The following is a 20,995-nucleotide window of genomic DNA, read 5'->3' on the forward strand; positions in this document are numbered from 1 at the left end:
GGTGGGGGTGGGGAGGGAATTTCAGGAGTAAGAAATAAGGTGGCTTCTGAATTCTGTCAACTGAAGTATGGATTGGTTGTCCCTTGAAAGAGAGAGCACTTGCAGGGTCACTGCTATACATCTGTGTACAGCACATGACACAAGGTTATCCTTCAGAATCTAGGATCAGGATTTTATCCTATGCTCTAGGAATATAATATGTATGACAATTCTGATGAATGAATGAACCAGGAGTTTTTGTTAAAAGGTATGTTTTGCTATGACAATTTGCAATGTCTTTTCTGCACAGAGATATCTAGGATATTACTGCTTACTTCAATAAAACCAAAGAGAAGTTCAGCCCAAGTCTGTGCTACAATAACAAGGGAAGGGTTGCAGAAAAAACAAAATTTGTGGATGTGAATGAGTATTACCTGTTATATTAAGTGACAACCTTGATTTCTTTTGATCCTCAAATAAATATTACTAAATATTACTTTTCTCTATCCTCATTATTATAATAATTATGTTCATTACATTTATGGATACAAATGAGACTGCTGGATATGATAAATGCAACTCTGATTAGACTCTTCTTATAATGCCCTAACTGTTACTCTTGCCTCCGACCCATTTATTCATCTTGCTCACCATCACCAGTTTTATCCTTCTATGGCTGCCTACAATCCTCCTTCTTCCAAAATTTTCATGATTTCTCTATGAATACATGAAAGCCAGGTCCTTACATTGTTTCATGCTCTTGTCTCTCAGATATGCCATCATTTCTCCTGGAATCTTCTATAGATTATTCGAAGTCATTTCACCTTTTTCTGCCTTCTTCTAGCCCTACTTTTTATTGCTTGTGTTATTAATTGCTTCTTAGACACTAGTGACAATTTAGCCACTTAGTCATATGATCTCGAAATGTTACTGAACCTTTTTGGGCCGCAGTTCCCTTATCTATGAAATAAAGATATTGGATTGGCGTGGGATTAGTTTTGTGGGCCATATGGTCTTGACTACTCAACTCTGCTATTAGCAAACATAGACAATATGTAAATGAATGAGCATGAATATTCCATAAAATTTTATTTACAAAAACAAGCATCAGTCTAGATTTAGCCTGTGAGTCATAGTTGTCCAACACTTGGAATATGCTATAATCTCCGAATCTCCTTCTAGTGCTAAGATTCTATGTGAAGGTAAAAAGCCACTTTTATTCCTAACCTCAAAGAGATAAAGTTTTTCCTTAAAGTTTCTCTTCATAAGATATTGCCCTAATTAATTGCTGTTGATAGTTAAGGATGGTTTTGGTCTCTGTTCTCCCTTTCCTGAGTACATTTCACATGGTTGCAGGCATTTTGACACATTTTCTGTCAATATAGTAAATGCAGAAGCATAGTTTTCTCAGTTATACTGCAGACCATTCAGACAAGATAATAAACTGGGTGCAACCTTTCATCAATTTGCTCTACACTTATTTTCGTAGGTCAAATTACAAATGATATTATACTTGCAACCTTTTTGCTTCCTCATATGTTAGGATATGGCAAGATAAAGAATATGGTAGGCATTGTGCAGTATTGTTTGGATGATTGATTATCATTAGGTGCACATGATCATCTGAGATTTTCATGCAAAAATGATCTTCCATAAATCTCCATCTGCTTCCCCAATGTATAATAAAATTGTAGCTTCTTGGCAGAATATATCAATAAAAGTACCTAATCTTAGATTTAGTGAACCCTGGCTTGATCACATTATGCTTAAGCAGAAAATGAAGGTGTGGTGTGGAATGCCCTCATTTCATTTGGATTTCCCATGAAGTCTATTTTTATTCACTTTTGATCTAGCATTAATTAGAACTTTCTGATATCTCCCTATCATATCCTACACTGCTACATTCACTAGGCATGAACTCTTTAAAAAAAAAAAAATTGAAGTTCCTAAATGTCTCCGGTAGAATATAAGAAAATAAAAGCCTGCAAATCTTTGCCTTATTCTTACTGCAGTTATCCTTCAAATCATTGTGTAAAGGGAGCTGAGACTCTATCTGCAGTCTTACCTCTAAAAGCAAAATCCTATATCCAGAGTAGGCATATCATTGTTATTGACTTGGAGTCCATCTGTTTCTTTATCCTTGTATCCTATCTGACTTTCATTTCCCTTAATAAGAATGGTTGGAGTTCCATATCAGGCTCAATGGTGTATTTGTTCCCTGTTTGCTCCAAAATTTCCTGTTAAGGTAGGCAGTACTGCATAAATTTCTTTACATGTCCACTATTTAGAAACTATTTTTTATCTGTCTGGATCTGTATTTACTAATACAGAATTGGTTTGCCAAGAAAGCATGAATTTGAATTCCTATTTTCAGTCTGTTGGGCACATGCTGAGACCCCCAAACTAGCAAATCTTCAGAAGCATTGCAACATTTTCATCTAGGTGATTCTGCTACAGTTTGGTATACCTACCGTCAAAATAAAATAAAACTTTTTTTTTTCTTATTCTCGTAACTCCAGATTCTAAGGTGGATGTGAGACTGGCTTTAAGGTGTCCGATTCTTAAGCAAAGGAGATCTTAACATGTGAGTTAAGGAAGAATTATCCTCATCCCAGGAGAATTCCTCATTCTGCAGAAAGGCTCTTTCAGAACTTCCTTTGACAATCACCTTTTCTTGGTTCTTAGGTTTATTATGTGTCAGAAACCCAGAAAAGCTGTGAATGTAAAGGTTTATATCCAGAACCACCATCAGTAGAGGAAAGCCAAAAGAAGGTGAAGCGATTCTGTAGTTACAGTCTTAGGTGATGATAAATCAACCTGATCCTCAGGAACCCATCTCTATATAATGTGAGGTGCACCTCTAGTCATGCATGTTTGATGTACTTATTCATTTGACCTTGAAATCCTGGAGTTAACCTTTACTCTTTCTTCTCCCTTTCTGTCCACACAAATTGGCCAATAAATTCCCTCACTTTTACCTCCTGGGTAGCTCTTAAATTTGAGCCCTCCTGTTCATTCCCACTCCCAGTATACTTCAATTCACTCAACACATAACTGTTTAGGGTCAACCATGTGATAGTCACCATCTGAGTTGTTGGGAATATAACCGTTAAAAGAATAAACAGTATTCGCTGTATTGGTCTTAGTTTCTTATTCAGAATTTCATTATTTCTTGCCTAAATTACAACATTCATCTTTTGCATCTAGCCTGTTCCCCCTGGAAACAATGTCTCACATTAACACCAGAGTTGTCCTTCTAAAAGATAATCCAGATCATATCATATCCCATTTTTGGATGACCCTTTATCACCAACTTTGTAAGTGATAAGCATGGTAGCCACAGTGCTCTTTTTGGCCTGAACCACACCTGCCTGCCTGACTTGTCTGCCCACCACTCCCATCACTGTTTTCCAGTCACACTGGACCAAGTGCTGCTCTCAGAAGAGGCTGACATGAGGTTTGTGACTTCACACTTACTTATTGCCCCTAAAATTCTATACTCCCATTTCAAGAAGAAATTCCTGCCCAACTCTGTGAAGGAAGTCATCTTCGCCCTTGGCAGACACTGAATTTCTTCATCTGTAACTTGTAGAAATTTTCAAAATATGCTTCTTTAAAAGTGGCATTTAGACAATTCTAGTTATTTGTATTCTTCTTTCCCTGAGATCATTCCCATTAGATGGTCAGCTTCTTGAAAACAAAAGATGTGTCTTTTTTGGGCTAAACAGTATTTTGCTGAATAAAGGCAGAAATTTATGGATGAAGTACACAAGAGATTCTGTGTTTCCCTTAAAAGAAATATTTATAAGAATATAGGCCAGGCATGGTGGCTCACACCTGTAATCCCAGCACTTTGGAAGTCCGAGGTGGGAGGATCACTTAAGGCCAGGAGTTCAAGATCAGCCTGGGCAACATAGAAAGACCCCATCTCTAGAAAAAATAATTTTAAAATTAGCTGGGCATGGTGGTGCGTGCCTCTAGTCCCAACTACTCAAGAGGCTGAGGCAGGAGGATCACTTGAGACCGAGTTTGAGGTTGCAGTGAGCTATGATGATGCCACTGCATTCTAGCCCAGGTGACAGAGTGAGACTCTGTCTCCAAAAAGAAAAGAAAAAAGAAATATTTATAAGAATATTTAAGAATCAATATTACTTTAATAAAGTTATATCTTCAACACTGTCTTATTTACTATGTCTAATCTGACCACCACTGGGTATATGAACCTCAATGGCAAAATCTACCAAAACCAAGGGAGAGAAAAAAATTACCATTGAAAATCTTATCCAAATTATTTAGTTCCAATAATTTTACTATTTAGACATAGCTTAAAATAGGGTTTTAAGAAATTTGGTATCGTTCAGCACAGTTTTCTCAAAATAACAACATTCTTTTTAAAGAAAACGTGCATAAAGATATTCCTAACCTTAGAAATACAAAATCTAATAGCATTCTTTTATGGGAATAAAAGATATCTTACTCTGCAGAAACTTCATGGACTTCCCACAAACACTTTTCATATTACATAAAAAAGTAGTGTTTCTAAAACTTCTGAAAAGTGAGTATGTAAGATGAATCCTGAAGGAAGAGCTTGCATGATCAATGCATTGAGTGAGAGATGTCATCATAGACAATGCCAGGAGGCGTGAGAGCTCAGGTAGCATTCTCAGGCATCCTCAGGGAATATGGCACATGGACTAAGAGCTGCCCAGATATTTTCAAAATCAGCATTTTTCCAGGTGTCACTAAGTTTTGAGAGAAAAGAAGTATTAATGAGTCTTAACAAATAATTGAAATAATTTAATTTAATGAAGTAGAAAAAAATTCAAAAGAGCTGTATAAAGTTCAGATTAAGTCAGTTCACTTGAGTGAGGCAAGAAAAGCCATTATTAAGATCTCTCAAGCTTGTGAAGCTACTACTGTTCTAGCAAGGTTATGAAAACAATCTCTGCAGAGTAAGGTTCTGGTCTGTCTAAACAAATGTTTGTAAATAATCCTTAAAATTAATATATATATATATAAAGGAAAACAGAGTATACATAGTTATATTTAGAGCAAATATAAATGTAATGAGGATTCTCATGTCCTCAAAGGCAGCCATTGACTTATAAGAGGACATTTGTAAAAATCTATGCATATTTCTAGAATTTTTAGTCTATTGGTATAATGGCAAGCAAAAGTATAGTAACATAACTCAGGAATGTACATTAGGAAAAAATGCCCTCTGTAGATCAAGAAGAGACGAATTCTCTCCTATAATTGAATAACATGAGTGGCCTTGTTGCTTTGCACTAGTTAACCTTTATCTTTGTGCAGAAAAAAGTTTTAACCACATGAATTTGCTATAGTACCAATGGGAAATCACCTGGGGCAAAGTGATTTTTCCCAGTCTCTCAGAGCATGGGATATTTATAAAACAACTCACAGGTCTATTCCTTTGCAACACCCTGTTGTAACTCTGTGAGTATTTGATTACCATCTTAGGAACCGTCTAGACAAGATAGAGGAGAGGAAAGATAGCTGATGGTCACAGTGGGAATATTAAATCCTGTGATGGATGGACTGTGCTTGTCATTTGACGCAGAGGCTATAACATACATGAACTGCACAATAGCTTCTGTGGTGATATTTTTCTGTGTATGATATTTTCTTTCCATTTGAATTTTGCATAAAGGTTAACACATTTTATTTAAACTTCTCTTTCACAAGCATCTTAGTCTCTGAAACTATTAGACTCAGCTGCATTACTTTTCTTTTCCTCTCTCACCTCTGGTTGATGACTTGATTGATTTGTTTTGCTGCCTATTTTGAGAAGGCTTATACCAATCTGAATGCTGGTATTGTCTCTGGGTTTAAAATGACTGGTGTTTTAAATAAGCATCTTAAGGTTATAATAAATATGCTTAGAATAAGAAATTAACAGCATCTGCAAAGAGTTGATAGATCTGCAAGATAAGAATTATTGCTATCTTTTATATCATTGAAAATATTGTTTGGATAATCATAACGAAATACATAGGAAATAATAAAAATATTGGCAATTGAGCAAAAGTAGGATTGTATTTTTTAAAAGTCTCCAAATTAAGGCAGTTTATTTCACATTTAATTTATTCAGTGATACTAGAATAAGAAAAATTATACAACTACATTCTGAAGTATCTTTTTCTTTTTGTGAAGAAATGTTCTGTTTCCTTAAACTTAGCCTCTAACCTGTGGTAATAGAATTATGTGTAGTTATTATTTTGCTGACTCTTAACCCCATATGCAACTGTGGATCTTCATCCCCCAAAACACTGCCTCAATATTTCTGAGAGTCCCTAGCAGCATTTCAAATAGTATATTAATACATGTGGTACTTATTGTATGGTATATTTTTCTTATATGTCTTTTCTATTTCTTCTGTTAAATACTACTTTGTCCTACCATCTACAATCCTCAATGCACTGGAGCTCAAAAAATTTGAAAGATCTTACAAAGTGAGAAAGAAACCTTTATCGTTATTGATGTTACCCGCTATTTTAGTGTTATTACAGTATTTTATGGAATATGAAGAGTTTGTAGTGAAATGGCTTTTTTAGGTTTTAATAAAAAGTCTGACTTGCCCTTTCCCCAACTCCAAACTCAGTCGAGTCCAGTATGGGAACTGAGCTTGAACAGATGTGAGTGACAGAGAAAAAAATTACACCCTCAATAGCTACTCTTCTCTTTGATCAAGTCTTCATTACCAAGTTAAGTTTGTCATGCCTGGATACCTCTTTCTTGATTGAGAGTTCTATCTTTGGAAGCTTAAGCAGGACTGTCTCCAACTTCTTACCATATCTGATGGAATCTCAGATATTGGGTCTCTCCCCTACTTGTGTAATCTCAGATTTAAATGATTCCTTAGATTCTTCTGATTTAGACTTGGATTTTGTATTTTATGTAAATAGCTAACATAACTGGTAGCCAGACTATCTGAAAGGAAGTTTGATTGAGTGCTAAAGTCTTTCTGAGATTGTTGTGATGGTTATCATTTATAAATGAATAGAAAATGATTCTCAGTTTGACTGTTGTTGGCATGTAGGAATGCTACTGATGTCTGTACATTGATTTTGTAATGTGAGACTTTGCTGAATTTGTTTATCAATTCCAGTAGTGTTATAGCAGGATCTTTGGAGTTTTCTAGATATAAGATCGCATCATCAGCAAAGAGCAATACTTTGACCTTTTCTGCTCCCATTTGGATGCCCTTGATTTCCTTCTCTTGTCTGATTGATCTGGCTAGGACTTCCAGCACTATGTTGAATACAAGTGGTGATACAGGGCAACCTTGTGTGGCTCCGGTTCTAAGTGGGAATGCTTTCAATTTTTCCCATTCAGTATGATGTTGACAGTGGGTTTGTCATATATGGCCTTTAGCATTTTTAGGTAAGTCCCATCTATGTCTATTTTGTTAAGCATTCTTATCATAAAAATGTGTTGAATTTTGTCAAATGCTTTTTCTGCATCTGCTGAGAGGATCATACGGTCTTTATATTTACTTCTATTTATGTGTTGAATTATATTTATACCTTTGCATATGTTGAACCATCCCTGCATCTCTTGGATGAAGCCCCCTTGTTTGTGATGTATTATTTTTTTGATAAGCACCTGAAATAGGTTTGCTAGGATTTTGTTGAGAATTTTTGGATCTGTATTCATAACGGATATTGGTCTGAGGTTTTCTTTTTTTGTTGCGTACTTTCCTGGTTTTGGTATCAGTTTGACCTTGGCTTCATAATTCACATTGGGGGAGGATTCCTTCCTTCTCAATGTTGTGGGATAATTTCTCCACAATAGGCACCAGTCCTTCTTTGTAGGTCTGGTAAAATTTGCATATGAAACCATCTGGTCTGGAACTTTTCTTTTTTCTTTTTAGGAAGGTATTTTTTTATTGCTGCTTCAATTGCAACAAAGAAAATAAAATACCTAGAAATATAGTTAACCAAGGAGATGAAAGATCTCTACAGGTAGAACTATGAAACAATAAAGAAGAAAATAGCAGAGGACGTAAACAGGTGGAAAACCATACCATGCTCATGGGTCAGCAGAATCAACATTGTTAAAATGTCTATACTAGTCAAACTGATCTACAGATTCAATGCAATCTTTATTAAAATACCAACATCATTTTTCTCAGATCTAGAAAAAATAATTCTATGCTCTGTATGGAACCAGAGAAGACCCTGTATAGCAAAAGCAATCTTAAGCAAAAAGAACAAATTGGGAGGCATCAATTTACCAGACTTCAAGCTATACTACAAGGCTATAGTAACTAAAAAAGCATGGTACTGGTGGAAGAATAGAGACATAGACCAATGGAATAGAATGGAGAACCCAGATATAAAACCATCCTCATATAGCCATCTAATCTTTGACAAAGTAGACAAAAACATACACTGGGGAAAATAATCTTTATTCAATAAATGATGCTGGAAAAATTGGATAGCCACATGGAGAAGACTGAAACAGGATCAGCATCTCTCACCTCTCACAAAAATCTACTAATGGTGGTTAACAGACTTAAACTTAATGGATGAAACTATAAGAATTCCAGATGAAAATGTTGGAAAAACTCTTTTAGACATTGGCCTAGGGAAAGAATTTATGAAGAAGATCCAAAAGGCAATCACAGCAACAACAAAAATAAATACAATGGGACCTGAACCAATTAAAAACCTCCTGCAAAGCCAAGGAGACTATCATGAGAGCAGACAACCTGCAGAATGGGAGAAAATATTCCTATGCTACATATCTGATGAAGGGCTGATAAATAAAATCTATATAGAACTCAGGAAAATCAGCAAGAAAAAAACAAACAACTCCATTAAAAAGTGGGCAAAGGACATGAACAGAAACTTTTCAAAAAAAGACAGACTAATGGCCAAGAAACATATACAAAATGCTCAACATCTCTAATAATCAGGTAAATGCAAATCAAAACCACAATGAGATATCACTTAACTCCTGTGAGAATGGCTTTTATCAAAAAGTCCCCAAACAATAAATATTGGCATGGGTGCAGAGAGATGGGCACACTCATACACTGCTGGTGGGACTGTAAACTAGTACAGTCTCTGTGGAAAGTAACATGGAGATACCTCAAAGAGATACAAGTAGAACTACCATTGGATCCAGCAAGCCCATTACTAGGCATCTACCCAAAGGAGCAAAAGACATCCTATTAAAAAGACATCTGCACTAGAATGTTTATAGCAGCACAATTCACAATTGCAAAGATGTGGAAACAACCCAAGTGTCCATCAATACATGATTGGATTAATAAAATGTGCTGTATGTATACTATGGAGTTCTACTCAGCCACAAAAAAAAAAAAAAAACAATGGTGACCTAGCACCTTTTTACATTATCCTAGATAGAGCTGGAGCCCATTCTACTAAGTGAAGTATCACAAGAATTGAAAAACAAGCACCACATGTAATCACCATCAAATTGGTATTAACTGATCAAGTTATATGCACAAATAGTAGTAACATTCATCGTTGTTGGGCAGGTGGGAGGCGGGAGGAGGATGAGTATATTCACACCTAATGGGTGCGGTACGCATCATGGGGGGAATGGACAGGCTTGAAGCTCTGGTTTGGGTGGGGCAAAGCCAGTATATGTAACCTTAACTTTTGTACCTCCATAAGATGCTGAAATAAAAAATAAATGAATAAATAAATAAATAAAATAGAAAATGAGTGATCAGTGATTTCATATGTGATCTACCACTTGAAGCAGGTAATGGCCTTTGAATATTTTGGGACACCTATGATTTGGTAAGTTTTTTCAGTGTTGATGACTTTTTTTAAAAAAGTTGTAAGAATATAAATGCAATGATAAAACTGCAAAATGGTTTTGGAAATTGAATTAGTTTTAACTTACATAGTAAACTACCCAGAACATTTGAAACAATGCACATCATGTGCAGCAGGGAACAAAAAGAGATACCAATTCATGCAATTACCACTCCTCACCTCTATCAGGAATGGGAGAAAGCAAAATTGTTAATTAGAGTTTTCCCAACCCCAAATCACTTCTTCCCTCACTCTCATGCCAAAGGATCCAAATACATTATATATTTTCTAGAGTGCCCTAAAGGCCCTACCATAAACCTGTCCTCTTTAGGCAATACCTCCATCGTATTGTACCATCATTCTATTCTGTGCCCTAAGGAAAACAGCCTTCTGCAAACTGACATGTTGGAAAATATTTAAACAACAAATTTGTATCTCTCCTAGGAATGTTTGTTTTGTAATGGCAGACCATAATTTAGCTTAAAGAAGCTCTGATGTTAGAATTTTGGATATTATGTATAGGTTAATGGGGTGACATGTGGGCAGAAATAATTGTATTCTCACAACCCATCAAATTATCTGAAAACGGTACTCAGTGTGCTTTCTTCCCCTAAAACTAATGTTGTTCAGAACACACAGCAGCTGGAGATTGTATTGTTTATAAGAGAAAAATAATGTATTAAGAAGAACGTAAGATTCATAGTCTTGGCTCAATATTTCCCAGTGCTTGATCTTAGACAAGTCTCCATCATCTCAGTAAACAGAACATGTTAATAATACCTACCTCACTGGGTTTAGTAAAAAAAAAAAAAATTGAAATATTATAAGTTCAGGTCTTTTATGAGCTCTCATGTGTTACATTGAAAATGGACCAGTATTGGGAAAACAGGATTTGATTTCCATATGTACATGTGTATACAGAAATTCCACCTTAGGTGCAAAGCCACTTTAAAAACTAACATGTGTATATGAATATATTTACATAAAATTCCTCATCTAAAAATTATTTGTATTTCCATTTTGGTTTTTATCAGTAGTCTTAGAAATTTTTAGCTTATGTCATTTAAGGTAGAGTTTCAGAGGGCTAGATATAAGGAGGAGAGGTATCTTTAAGTACTTTAAAACCTCTCTATCCCAGTTGCCTCAGTATTTCTCCTTTAGTCAATGATTTTGATTTGAAGCCATTTGGATATAGATGAGTCTATTCTTGCCACGTAAATTATGTTATATGAAGAAAACAACTATACAAGCACATTTCTGTATGACAATGGTGACAATTCCATTGTAAAACAGGGTGGCACAAATGAAAAATGCAAGAGATATAGGAATGACAATAATCTGCATTTTCTGAAGATGCAAATCAAATATTTTTAGCCACACTAATATTTAATATTGTTATTAATTGTAGATGGGGCACACTGAGAGGAGCACAAGGGCGAAAAGAAAAATTTTGGGTATGTAACTCTTTCCTCTTGAATTCCTACTGTGAAATGAATATTTTGCAAACTTCTGTTCCTCTGCTTCCTACACAGTATTATTTAGTCACATCCTAATTTACTGTTATATTGTTCATAACATTGGTGTTTTTCCAGCACAAAACTGATAATTATTTATATCGTAGTAATAGTTTTATTCAACTCTTATTATTTCAAATTATAAACGAAGAATAAATATTTTTTCAAATTGAGAATCAACAGGACAACTTTTTGTTCTATTATCATCTATATTAAATTTAAGGTGATGCTTAGACAATCCTATATATGTGTATATGTCAAACAACTTTGATGCTTTTTTATGTTAGTATCATATATATATATAATTTTTTTCTAGAGATTAAGGTTTTTTTTTCCCCGTAATTATAACATACTATATGTCTTTATGGAGAAAGAGCCAATGTCTAGTCTCAAAAATTATAGCAAGTTATGGGTAAAAATACAATTTGAAGAAGATTAGAACATACTACTTCAAATATTCAGTTTATTTATTATAATGAATTTGGTCAATTGTCCCAAGTCCTAATATTATATACTTTTTTTTTGCAGAAATAGAATAAAGTCTAGGTTATATTACTTATCATGGAATTTAAAATTGAATGTACACAGTAGAAGGCATATTATAGCTTACAAAACACTAGGTATTAGGACTTGTACTCATCCAAGTGACTTCTGGTAGATTTCTTCATAAAGCACTCAGGCATGTGGTCACACCTTGTATTTGTCTGTTGATATATGTAGGTATTGTGCTTTTAGGTAGAGGAGTTGTTCTTCATATTGAGCTTTTTAGAAATATCATTTTCCTTATTAAAATAAAACTCAGAGTTGCCAACAATTAACATTAATGTCCAATAGTTAAAATAAATAAATTATGAAAGAGGATACGTTATTTGAATACTTACAATTAAGTTTCTGTGTGGGATTTTTATTAAATAAATTTGAATAGTTATTCTATCTCACAACAATATAAAATTTAGAGATAAAAACAAGTTTTTTGATTAATGTATTTAACTCACAACAGTTATTAGCACATAGCACTTGATGGCCATTTGTTGAATGAATATGAATGAATATGCAGAAGAAAATGTTTTGTGGTCCCCTCATCCTCAACCTGATCGTTTCCACCCTATGGCCCCACAGGTGGTATACCGGTGCACATGCACACACATTCACACACGTGTGCCTGCATTTATACTCACTCATTCTCATGTATTCAGCACATACATGCACACTATCCTTTTAAACTAGTTTTGTTGTAGTTACTATCAACTCTGAACTTACTACTTATCAAAAATTTTCTCAGAAAATATTTTTCATGGGGGTATTGGCAGGATTTCTTTCTGCTGTGATTCTTTTGGATAACTTGTTGAATGTAATTGGTAGAAGTACAAGAATCAGACTGAAATTTATAACATTTTATTAAATTGCCCACTTTTGTAGTCTTTTTCTCCATTAAATGGTATATTCATCTGCAGCCACAATCATATTTGCCATATTTACTAACGTATTCCAAGGGCAAAGGGTAGTGACTGGTACATAGGGGGAATGTCAACAACAGTCATTAAATGAGTGAATGAATAACTGCAATCTATGTATTCAGGAAAAGCTAGCCAAGTCATTAAAATAATTTTTATTTCATGTAAAACTTTATAGTGGTTTCATTGATATATGAAATCTTTAAGTACAGTTGTATATTTTATAAAGAATTGTGAAGAGTCTGAGATGTTTTCCCATATATATATATATATATATATATATATATATATATATATATATGCACCATAGGACAACTGGGTTAGAAGCAAAAAGTTTTAAATTGAAATTCACAACCAGATCAACAACCAGGGTAACACTGAAGTGTTGCAGCATGAGCGCCCCACACTTTAGTCTTATAGGTGATATGTTAAGAGCCGATGGAATTTTTCCACACAGGTAGCAGTTTAAATCCCATAAATGAGGGACAGAGAACAATGCATTTTCTTCATTCATATACAGGAGAGAAATAGGCAGATTCCTCCTTTCCTGAAAGGAAAGAAAAAACTTTTATTCCATTAAGATGAGTTGGATAGAATCCTGTTTTCTTACCCTAACCTTTAGGAATATGCACATGTCTTTCTAAGGGCCAGATAAACATCAGATACTGTCTCTAAATGCTGGACTTACTTCATCCCTTTTGGCCTGTAAATACTGAAGGAGTACTTCTGGCACCTTGGGGCTTAATTTAGGACTTTTTGCTCTATTTGGCCCTCTTGAGGAGATAAGAGAAGTTTTATTATCCCTTCAGATCTATCAGTTCACTAGACAAATGGCTACAGATTTAATTCTCATGGTATGTGAAGAGTAAAATATTTGTGGGAGAAGTAAAAGCAAACATTCCCTATGTTTATATTAAATACATTTTTTTGTGGATCAAGAAGCTAGGACTTTTTTCAAGACCACTGAGAAATCTAGCGAAGTTTTATTTCCTCACAATTATATGCGAATGTTTCAAAATATTTATAAACAGGCCTACAACATAGAATTATTTTTATAATAAAAATAATTGGATGGCTTCCACTACTGAGTAAAATGTAATAGATAGTAGCAAGCCATAAATTCCACTAAATACGTAGAAAATAACAGCAGAATTCCTCAAACTTGTATTTTTTAAAAAAATGAGAGCTGAATCTAGAGAAGATTTTCTGTGGAGAGATGGAAAGGCAGAGTGAAATCTTCTGCAGCATTGCAAAGCCTGGGGGAAGAGTTCCCTCCTAACAGAGATGGAAACAAGCACTTGATAAGTATAGCCCTTGACATATTTGAAACCAGAGATGGACTGAGCTTAACAAAAGCTTCTTTTCAGCCCTCATTCAACTCAATTCCTGACTGAATGACTAGATTGAGGTGATCAGTTCCTTACCATATATTTCTAGAAGAAAAAAGAGCTAACTTTCTTTCATGGAAAATAATTCGAATTCTAGTCTCTATAGTTGCGATAACAAACTATCCAGCATACCTGTGTAGAAAAATTCCATTGGCTCTTATCACATCACTTGTGGTACATTTAAAAATTATGAGACAAGTAAAGCAGAAAAATTGACATATAATCAAGGGAAAAGAAACAATCTATAGAAGCAATGAATGATACTTCAGAAGTAGCTTTAAAATAACCATTATAAAAAAGCATTAAGGAAAATATTGATGAAAAGTGAGAATTTCAATCTATAAAGAAACAACAAAATGAGTTCTTGAATTCACAAATGCAATGTTTGAGATTAAGAAATCACTGTACGATTAAATAGCAGACAAGACTAATGATCTTAATAAAGTTCAATAAAATATATCAAATTTTTAATACACAGAAGAAAATATCATGGGAAAACAAAAACAAATCCAGAACAATGTGAAGAGACAGGTGGGGAACAAACAAATGGTTTAACATACATGTAATTGTAGTTCCAAAAGGATAAGAGAGAGCAAATGAGGCAGAATCAATATTTAAAATCAAGATGACCAGGTTTTCCAAAACTAAAAAATATCAACCTAAAGATTCAGGAAGCTTCATAAATTCCAATAGGATGATTCAAGAAAATCATACCAAAGCATTTCATAGTCAAACAGCTGGAAATAAAAAATAAAAGGAAAAAATCTTAAAACGGAGTTTAAAAATACATATTAACTTCCCCCAAAGCAGCATTGACAGAAAGCTGACATTTCAACAGAAAAAAATGGAAGGTAAAAGACAATAGAATGACATTGTTAAAGTGCTGGATAAAAATAGTTAATAATAAGAATGACAATGATGATGGTGATGAAGATAACCTACCAACCTGGAATTTTATACATGGTGACAATTTTCTTCAAAATTAAGACATTTTTAGACAAACAAAAGCTGAAACAACACAGTTTCAAAAAATATAAAGCAAAAGTTGCAGAAAAAATAGACAAATATTTTAACACTTCACAGTATCTTATAGAAATAGCAGCTAAAATGTATGTAAAGATATAGACGATTGGAAAAACTATTAACCAGCTTTATATAATTGAAATTCGTAGAATACTATACATAAATATTGATGAGTTACATTCTCAAGTGCACATGAAATATAATATTTTCTAAAATTGACTATATCTTGGGCAATAGTTCAATGGCAAGTTCAATAAATTCAAAGGATTGAAATTGTGCAGAAGATACCAACTTAAGACTTTTGTTATTTAGCTAAAGCAGTACTGAATTTAATAGAAAATGCATGTGTTAGAAAAAAAAGGTTAAAATTCATGCATTTTTAAAAAGGTTGAAAACAATGATTCAATAAGCTAAAAACACAAACCCAAAGAAAGATAAAATGAATGAAATAATATAGAGCAGAAATCAATGGCGAACAAAACAGACATATAATAGACAAAATCAACAAAGCAAAAAACTGATTATTTGAAAAGATCAAATTTTTAAAAAGACTGAAAAAGAAACAAAGAGAGACAAAACCAGTAACCATACAAAAGGACATTGCTACACATTCAATAGATGTTAAGTAATTAATAAGAGAATATTATGAGAAAGTTATGCCAATGTATTTTAAAATATGGATGAAATGGATAAATTTATTGGCAAACAAAACTTATCAAAACTCACACAAGATGAAAACAGAAAGCCTAAACAATTATGGAATGATTTGAAAAAATTGACTCCTTTTAAAACACTCTCACGAAGAAACTCAGTCCCAAAAGACTTCACTGGTGAATTTTCCCAAACATTGAAGGAAAAAATAAAATTAATTTTATATCAAACCCCTTAAGAGAATAGAAATAAGGAACAGTTAGTCCACAACTCATTTATGAAGCAGCATAACATCAACACCAAAGCCTGACAATACAAAAAAGGAAAATTACAGGTCAACATCTCTTATGAACATAAAATTCTAAACAAAATATCACAACTAAGAAATATATTGAAAGGATAACACCTCATAACCAAGTGAAGTTTATCATCCCAGGAAGGCAGGGTTGGTTTTAAATATTAAAATCAATCATTATAGTTCATCACATTATCACAGCCAAGGGAAAAAAAAATCATGATTACCCTCATTGATGTAGAAAATGCATTAATAAAATTCAGCACCTGAATTAGCATTTTATTGTGCAAAAAAAATCACAAATTTAGAAGCTTAAATATACATTTATTTTCTCAGTGTTTATGTGGGTCAGAACTCCAGCTTATCTGGATCCTTTGCTCAGGGTCTCACAAGGATGTAGTCCAAGGGTTGATTGGGATGTGTTCCTTTCTGGAACTCAAGGTCCTCTTTTAAACCTCATGTGTTTGTTGGTAGAATTTAGTTCTTGTGGTTGTGAGGCCAAGTCCTCATTTTCTTGCTGACTGGGCTACTCTTAGGTCCTAGAGGGTGCTTGAATTTCCTTTCACGTGGCCCCCTGACAGACATTCTCACAGATCCTCTCACAACATAGCAGGTTACATCTTCAAGACCATTAGGAAAAACAAAATTCCTAAACAAAAAGCCCCTCTTTTAAAGGCTCCATGAGCCCTATTTTGTCCATAAACTATAGTTTGCCAATGCTCATGCTACAGAAATTTTATATACATGTGAAAAAAAATAAACCAGACCCATATCTCACAAAATATATACAAAACTAATTTGAGATGGAATATAGACCTAAATGTGATTGCAAAATAATAAAGAGTCTCAAAGAAAACATAGGCAAATATGTTCATGATAGTGATTAGACAAACCTTTCTTAAATTGGAAATAAAATGGATAAACTTCATGAGAAAAAATTATCAGACTACATTAAAATAAGAATATTCAAAAGACGGCATTGTGAGATAGAAAAGGTGAACCATAGACCGAGAAAATTTACCTATCAATCATCTATCTATCCATCTATCTATCTGGAAAGATATCTGATAAGGATTCACATGTAGAATACACAGAAATGCTTACAAATGTATAGAAAGACAAAAAAAATAAGCCTGAATAAAATATTAGACAAAATTCTTGAACAGGCACTTCAGAAAATAGAAAATCCAAATGGTCAACAGACATATGAAAATGTTGTTGACATTATTAGTTATCAGGGAAATGCAAATTAATACCACAATGAGATACCACTGCACATACACTAGAATGGGTTAAATTAAAAGGATTGATAATACCAAGTATAAGTGAGGATGTGGAGTAACTACAACTCTTGTATTAATGATGAATGCGTAGATGGTACAACTACTTATGTACATCATGTTTATCAACAGGAGAATGGGTAAATAAATTGTGTTATGGTGACACAATAAAAATGCACAGCAACAAAATGAACTAATTTCTTACATATACCACAACATGATGAATCTCAGAAACATTATTTTGACCAAAAGAAGCCATGCACCAAAGAGTATATTCTGTGTTATTCCGTTATTATAAAGATCAATTACAGGAAAAACTGATGAGTGAGGGGAGGGTGAATGTTGACAGGAAGGCGACATGGTGGATCTTCTGGGTGCTATAAATGGTTTATATCTTTGTCTAAGTGGAGATGACACAGGCACTAACTTCATAAACACATGTATAAATTCACTAAACTGTACTCTTAAGATTAATACACTTTACACATGTGACTATATCATAGATCTCAATACAAAAGGTAAAAAATTACATCTTTAGAAATTTCCTCCTCTGTGTTGCCACCCTTTGCTTTATCATTAAATACAAACAAATTCAGGCATTTGGAAGAAAAAAATACAATAGGTGAAGAAATGGAAGGAATGAGAGTAGGAAGGATAAGATTAATAAACAAAATACATGTCCTGAGGTGCATTGTTTTAGCACTAATTTATAAAGTCCCACTGTTCATTAGCACGTAAATTCACATTTGCTTATAAAATCTTTACATACCCCTCCCGTATTTATCAAAGAGATAATTATGAAATTTTGGGAAGTAACAATCTTCAGACATCCGAATGAGAATAGGTATAGTTAGATATAGTGTTGTATATCATACTTTCAATAATTAAAAATATTACTATTCCTAACAATTTATCTTAGGTTTTGACTAGCCTTGTTTGAAATCTCTCTCTCTCTCTCTCTCTCTCTCTCTATATATATATATATATATATATGGGAACTGACTAGAAAATATGGAAATTGGAATTTAGTTTAGTTCATTGTTGCTAAAATTCTCACACACTTTGATGCTGTCTCATTTCCAGCTATTCAAAGTCCATTCCATCTTTGAAGTGGTAAATTGAATTCATCATTTTAGACACAGCATTGAGAGTGTTCCTTTAAGATGTCAGGGCTGATTAAGGAGGCAAAGAACCACATTGTAAAAAGAAATGCTGATGATAATCAGCTATTTCTTAAAGCTGATGTTGTCACGACAGTGTCTGATGCTGAGTGAATCTGCCCCTCTCTTACATGGTAGAAAACAGTGAAAGTTCAGTGCAACACCATACGCCTTGGGAATATCAATGTAGACAACACTAAGAAATTTTTCCATCTGAGGCCCAGTGTAGGGTAAATGAGCGGTAAATGTGAGCTGCTGTGAAGTCTCCAATTTACTGGGCTTTTCTCTTTTGTTAAGCTGTGGTCAAATAATTCCCTTCTGTGCACCCTTTGGCCTCTGTGATATTCTCTCTCTACTCCATTAATGCCTTTGCTCCGCCATGCACTTATTCACACAAGCTTTAAATCTGGGAGCCATTCTGGGCCTATCCCAACACTCTAACTATCCTCATATTTTAAAAAGAAAAAAAAATTCTAACTCCTGTTGATTTTACTTTCTGAAGATTTCTCAAATACTTTATCTCTATTTTTCCCGCGGCAGTTAGGTTATCCAACTGAATAATTATAAGAGTCTACTAGTTGGTCTCCTTGACTCTTGTCTCCACCCTCTTAAATCCATCACCTTCACATCAGATGGGACAATGTCATCAAAATGTGAATTTTCCCACCTTGCTCTCCTGCTGCAAGCAACTCAACGACTTGCTCTCGTCTTCACCACTACTTTCTCAGTATGGATGTCCTTAGCTCCCCTTCCAGCCTCATAACCTACCACTGCTTCCTTCTTATGATCTAATTATAATAATTGTATTATTTCATTTCACTACTTCATGCTGTTTCATGCTTTTACTGTTTCCCTTTGCCCAAATCTCTTTTCCTCCTTTTTTTTTTTTGGTCTGGTGAATTTACGTTCAGGCTTTAATATGCACCCCAGGCAGCACTTCTTCTACAACATCTTCCTTGTACCATCCAAATAAGCAAGGTGTCCTTTTTCTGACCTTAGTAATACCCTATGCATATTTCTATATTATCACTTGTCTCATGTTGGTCGTCCTTCATTAGATGATATGCTCCCTGAACACAGTATAGTATTATTTACTATTGCACTAATATATAATAAGTAATATATTATTTATCTTAGGTCTTTCAGTGCTGAGCACAGGGCTGTTCACGTAGCAGACACTCTGTAACTGTGGCTTCTTTACCATTTTCTGATGTGGCATTTCAAACTCTCATGCATGTGTTACCTCTATAATAAAACTGTTATTTAGAAAATATTTAAGTTCTTGATAATTATAGTCAATAGTCAAAGGCATTTAAAACTACATATTAGTTCCCTGTGTTTTTATAGAGAAGATTAAAAAACAGCAAAGTATGATACTAAACTTTTTCATTTTTTTCCTGCAGATTGCTGCCAATTCCTGGGGAAAGTCATGGGGAGAGAGCGGCTATTTCAGGATTCTTCGAGGAGTAAATGAGTCTGACATTGAAAAGCTGATTATAGCAGCTTGGGGCCAACCGACAAGTTCAGATGAACCATAACATGTCATTAAATTTCCCTAAGGCCATGCATTTAAGTAAACCTTTATGTTGAAGTGCAGCAATGTGAAGTTCTCCGTGACAGTGGAATCTTTCTCTTCACCCTTTTAATAGAATGCACCTGTTTCCTTGTTTGACCCCGGGCTCTATGCTGTCGCTCCCTTTATATTCCTTTATATGAAAACACTAATAAAGGGCAGAAGAATGGTTAAATGCTTTTAAAATTCCCAAGTTGTCTTTATTTTTCTCTCATGACAGTGTCCTTTTCACCTTTAATTGTTCACAAACAGCATGGCAGCACCTGTCTTAAAAGTTCATAGCACTCACTCATTTGTAGAAATGGTTTGGTTTTTCTCTTTGACCAATGAGGACTTCAGACAACAAAAAGCAAATTAGAAACGCAGCAATTTGCCATCTCTATAATATTCTTTTTCAGCTAATAACATTGTTTTAATTCAAATCCTTGCTTACGTTTTGCTGAAAGTAGTGGACATAGATTATTAATGGCTTCTCTCAGTAAGCTAACATTTTTTCTTTTCATTTGCCTAAACATAACTTGTAATCTGGTCACAAAAGAAAAGTAACTCTCCACAGGAAATAACTACACTTTGTGGTACTGTGTAATGGTCTGTGATGTGGAGAAGATGTTAAGTAATGGAAAAGCTTAGAGGCTAACAATGGAAGTACAGTCCTGACATACACACAGTCCTATTTTTGGAAGCCAGTATATTCTGTCTAAAATCCATTAAAATCAGCTGCAAAACTGTATATGGAAAGATAACACATTTACTCCCCAAAACAACAACAGGATACCATGAGTCAGAAAGAATAAATATACTTTTTTATCACAACCATTTCACACTTCACTGCTTGAAATTCTAAAAAGTAAGCTAAATTGGCA

The 20,995-nt window shown here is 34.1% G+C and overlaps 1 protein-coding gene across 3 annotated transcripts in view; it reads left to right on the forward strand.

Annotated features, from left to right (window-relative positions):
- The window catches only part of TINAG (tubulointerstitial nephritis antigen), an 80,770-nt gene extending 60,459 nt beyond the window's left edge, over positions 1–20,311 (forward strand). For all 3 annotated transcript variants that reach the window (XM_045543776.1, XM_045543777.1, XM_045543778.1), the window contains 2 exons: positions 11,203–11,248; positions 19,963–20,311. In XM_045543776.1, the coding sequence (XP_045399732.1) occupies positions 11,203–11,248; positions 19,963–20,097 (181 nt within the window). In that variant the 3' untranslated portion in view covers positions 20,098–20,311. The remainder of the gene's footprint in view (positions 1–11,202; positions 11,249–19,962) is intronic.
- Positions 20,312–20,995: the final 684 nt, after the last annotated feature.

The sequence above is a fragment of the Lemur catta genome, chromosome 2 (assembly GCF_020740605.2).
Source record: "Lemur catta isolate mLemCat1 chromosome 2, mLemCat1.pri, whole genome shotgun sequence".
Classification (NCBI taxonomy): Eukaryota; Metazoa; Chordata; class Mammalia; order Primates; family Lemuridae; genus Lemur; species Lemur catta.